Source organism: Hipposideros armiger, unplaced genomic scaffold, assembly GCF_001890085.2.
Source record: "Hipposideros armiger isolate ML-2016 unplaced genomic scaffold, ASM189008v1 scaffold_34, whole genome shotgun sequence".
Lineage (NCBI taxonomy): Eukaryota > Metazoa > Chordata > Mammalia > Chiroptera > Hipposideridae > Hipposideros > Hipposideros armiger.
The window spans coordinates 3593384-3598222 of NW_017731384.1; the positions used below are offsets into that span (position 1 = coordinate 3593384).

The 4839-nt window shown below is 37.0% G+C and overlaps 1 protein-coding gene across 4 annotated transcripts in view; it reads left to right on the forward strand.

Moving 5' to 3' along the window:
* Positions 1-4839, forward strand: part of HELZ (helicase with zinc finger) — a 157944-nt gene that overhangs the window by 114643 nt on the left and 38462 nt on the right. For all 4 annotated transcript variants that reach the window (XM_019637764.1, XM_019637763.1, XM_019637762.1 and 1 more), the window contains 2 exons: positions 277-467; positions 2212-2419. In XM_019637764.1, coding sequence (XP_019493309.1) covers positions 277-467; positions 2212-2419 — 399 coding nt within the window. The remainder of the gene's footprint in view (positions 1-276; positions 468-2211; positions 2420-4839) is intronic.

The window sequence follows — 4839 nt, forward strand, 5'->3', positions numbered from 1 at the left end:
GAAAGACACATCTCTAGCCTCAGAATTTAAAATTGCACTAGTTTATAAAAGGAATACTTTGCATACCTTAAGCTAATTTTAGGGAACATTTTTAAATGGTTATGTTTTGTTTTGTTTTTTAACATGCTTTACTCTTCCACCCTGATTATTCTTTGTTTATAAGATATCTTCTGGCACACCTGGGAAATATAGTTTGCTATTAGATGATTTAAATTATTTTTGTCTAGGTGAATATGTACAGCTATTGAGTGCATCCTTTCTCTATTTATTTTTCAGTTCAGCCCAATCCTTCCGTACTCATTGGCAATCCTATTAGAGCATATACTCCTCCACCCCCTCTTGGACCTCACCCAAATTTGGGGAAATCTCCAAGCCCTGTTCAGAGAATAGATCCTCACACTGGGACAAGTATTCTTTATGTACCTGCTGTCTATGGAGGGAATGTAGTTATGTCGGTGCCTTTACCTGTAAGTGGACATTTGAGATACTTTCTATTGAATAAAATAAAATAGGCTTCATTCACTAAATTAGTGCCTATCCCAAATAGTGTTCTACCAACTTCTTTTTTTTAAAAAAAAACTTTTCAATGCTTGTAAGCTTCTTTGAAAGCAGTTCTTTCCTTTAACCTTCAAATTTTGAAATGACCAAAGAAATGTGAATTGTTGCTTACAGTTTGTTACTAGATTGTCAATGCTTATGAAGAAATCCATAAATTGGATATTTTGATTGAGAAGCCTTTGTATTCTTTTGAAATATTTTTCCTGAAGAAATTTGGGCTTAAAGTTAACAGAGGTAGTAAGTTGGTCTCTTGTTTTGTAAACAAGATGTTTATCTTTTAATGTTTGCATTTTATTCTTGTATAATTCACCAACCCTTCCTAAGGAACACAGTTCTTTGGAGGAGGCAAAGAGGCTTGGATTAGTTTAACAACTCCCTTGGGTCTAAATTTATCTGAGAAAGTCCACGCCTTATGAAATCTTACTGGTACTTAAAAACATAATTAAATCTTTCCTAAGACTCTGAGTTTTAGAGGGTTTCCATCTTGTGTAAAACCCATTTTTATTTCCTTTAAGACATTTGAATATTTTGGTAACTTTGTTAATTTGCTGATATACTAACGTTTCCAAATTCAGGAATTTTAGCCTAGAAAGCCTTTCTTTCGTTTAAGGCAAGTACTGTAATTCCAGGCAAAGGTGATCATTGCAGAGGATCTTTGGCACCCCTGCCCACACCCCAAAAATGGACAAATGCCGAACCGCAAACATTTCTCAGCCATATTGGTCACGATAGTTCACAGTCATGGCAGCCAATGAGAATAACTGTCAGTTAGAAATATGTAGTTCATGCCCACTCCCCATAGACTTTCAATTTTAGCTGAGCTATTTCTTCCCAGACAGCCTGGCAACATTATACATCATTTGCTTTAAATAGTAAGTCCCTTAGGATTTGTATTTCATTTTACTAGGTCAAAGAGGCTTTTATTATATAAGATTTCTAAGAGTCTGCATTTAGCAGTTATATTAAAATAATAGGGGCAGTAGCTCAGGTGTCATTGTCTATATTCCTTTTATGTTAATATACAGGGATTATATATTTAGACACCCCTAAAGAAATTTTGTTTCTGTGATTTAAGGGAAAAGTTGAATTAATCAAAGCATTAATTAAATTAATTACCTGTTTGAATTTTGTCTATCATAATGAATATTAAGTGATTTGGAATAAAAGTCGGGATACCAATTTTTTGAATTGAAGCTCCTTAGACTAAATTCTTTCTTAAATTCCCCCCACCTGCCCCGTTCTCTTATTCAGCCTATGAAACTATATAACTATGCACTTATGACTTTAAAAGATAATTTTCATGGTAATCTGTTACATGTATATGTTCATATTGAGGGGAAATGATTCAAAACTATAAAATTATTTAATGCCTCAAGGAATAATTACATAATTTTAAGTCCTCAGTTTCTTCCTAACCTGAAAAATTATCTATTTCCCTTACACACTAAAGATGCAGGGAGCCATTTTTTGGCCTGTTAAGAAGTAGTAGTAATTCTTCCAATGGCTACTATTAGCATTGACTTTGAAGTTATTCGCTTTGATAAAATTAACATCTCCTCATGTGTGTTTGCTGTTTCCTAATCAACAGCACCGTAGCAGTTTGCCTTCCAAAATGTACTTAATGAAATTGTTTTGTTTCTTGTAATAACCTAGGTACCATGGACAGGATACCAGGGTAGGTTTGCAGTTGATCCTCGAATCATCACACACCAAGCAGCGATGGCCTACAACATGAACCTCTTACAGACACACGGACGGGGGTCCCCTATACCTTATGGCCTCGGGCATCATCCACCTGTCAGCATAGGGCAGCCACAAAACCAGCACCAGGAGAAGGAGCAACATGAGCAAAATCGAAACGGTGCGTTGCTTTGCTAGTCTCATGTTCTTAAGTTGATGATATGCTAAGTTGTAGCAACATACAAAGCTCCTTTTTTTTTTTTTTTAAGCTGAACCATCCTGCCACCTGTTGGTATAAAGCTCCTTTAACTGTATGATTATTAACTTGTTTAGCGATTATAGACCTTTTTGAGAAAAAAATATGACATAAGAACTATGGATCCTCTCCCCAGAAGATACCAATATGTACATGGATACAAAATTTGCGTGTAACCTACTGCTTATGATTGGGATTACCAATTTCCTGAAAAAAATATTCAATTTTAATATTCCAAGTTTTTAAAAATGGTAGTCATTTATAATTGAGACAGAAAACCCTCTTTTGTTAAACATTTTTGTTGACTCAAAGTATTTTTGTGTGATACTAAATGTTAGTGCTACCATGGCAGTCAGTTTAAAGTAGTTGTCTCTTATGTAAACATCATTGTCACTTGTCTACTAGAATTACAAATAAGGAAAAATTGCCCACTATATTTTTTAAAGGCAGGCTTTTTGAGGTATAATTTCTGTACAGTAAAATTCACCCTTTTAAAACATGCACTCTGATGTTTTTTTTGACAAATCTACAGAGTTGTTCATCACCACCAAAATCAGGATCCAGGGTATTTACATTACCTCAAAAAGTTCCCTCATACCCTTTTGCAGTTGGTCTCCTCCAGCCCCTAGTCAGGCAACCACTAATCTGACTTTTACCCCTGTACTTTTGTCTTTACCCTGGTATGTCATATAAATGGGATCACAGAGTATATAGATTTTTACGTTAGGCTTTGTTCACTTAGCTTAATGCTTTTGAGATTTCATTCATGTTATCTGTGTCAGCTGTTAGTTTATTTTTGGTGTTGATTAGTATTCCATTGTATAGATGCACCGCAGTGTTTTTATCTGTCCATCAGTTGATGGACACCTTAGTTATTTCTAATTTTTGGCTTCTAAGCTGCTATGAACATATGTGTGAACCTACATTTTCATTTCTCTTGGATACATACCCAGGAATGAGATTGCTGAGCATATTGTACATAGTTAACTTGATAAGAAACTGCCATACTGTTTTCTAGAGTGGCAGAAACATTTTAAATTTCTGCTAGTGATGTATGAGATTTCCAGTTGCTCCTAATTCTCATCAGCACTTGGTATTGTCAGTATTTTTAATTTTACCCTTGTTAGTGAGTATCTGATAGTATCTGATTATAGTATTAATTTGCATGTTCCTAATGACTAGTGATGTTGAGTATCTTTTTTTTTTTTTTAAGATTTTTTTTATTGGGGAATTGGAGGATGGAACAGTGCTGGGGAATTTGGGGGAAGGGGAACAGACAAGTTGCTGTCGTCTTGTTCTTCAATCTAGTTGTGGAGGACGTTGCTTTACTGGCCCAAGTTGGCACCATCATTGCGCTCTTCCCCGGGCGAGGCAGATCAGTCGCCGGCTTCTGGACGGCCGCTCACTGTGGCTGCCGGCTGCTCATGTTGGCTGCTNCACAGTTGCCCCTGGTTGATGGGTCCTTAGAGGCTAAGAAATCTAAATGGTTGGTTCTCCTCTTGGAACTGTCTCATCATCTGACTGTCATTGGCTCTTCTTTCTTCTGTCAGTGTATGTGCCCCTGGCTGCTCTTGCTGTCACCTCGAATTGCTTCTGCTTCTGATCTTCCCCCCTACTTCCGACAGCCATTTTCTCATTTCCACTGTTTCTCCTTTTTTCTGCCTGCTTTTCCTATCATTTCTCTACTCCTCAGAAGTTTTGTATAGCTAGTGCCAATCACTGTGAACATTCTCTTCTGGTTAATGGACCAACTGTGATTCTCTTTTGACATTTTTTTTCTGACTTTTTAAGAGTTAGAACTTAGCCCTTGCCTATCATTAACCAAATGACCTTCGAAGTTTAGTGCTGACCTGAATATTTAATGCCTCTTCCAGGGAAATAAATGAAGCATCACTATACTTTTGCTCTAGTCACAAATGAACTTTTCTTCCTGCTATAGACATTATCTTCTCCTTTAGTATTCAGATGTAATATACAAATAACAAATTTGTGCATGTGTAAGGGTAAAGTGTATAATGTGCTACTTGTGTTGTAGAAAAGCTTTGTGTGTTACATTTAGCCAATGGAAAGAGGCTTTAATTTTTTAAAGTCCAAAAATTCAGGACCATTGTCTCTTCAAATATTGTCTCTGCCCAGAAGTCATCATTTTTTTTTTTTTTAAGATTTTTATTGGGGAATTGGAGGGATGGGAACAGCGCTGGGGAATTGGGGGAAGGGGAACAGATAAGCCGCCATCGCCTTGTTCTTCAGTCTAGCTGTGAGGGCGCCGCCCCACTGGCCCAAGTTGGCACCATCATTGCGCTCTTCCCGGGCGAGGCAGATCAGTCACCGGCTTCTGGACGGCC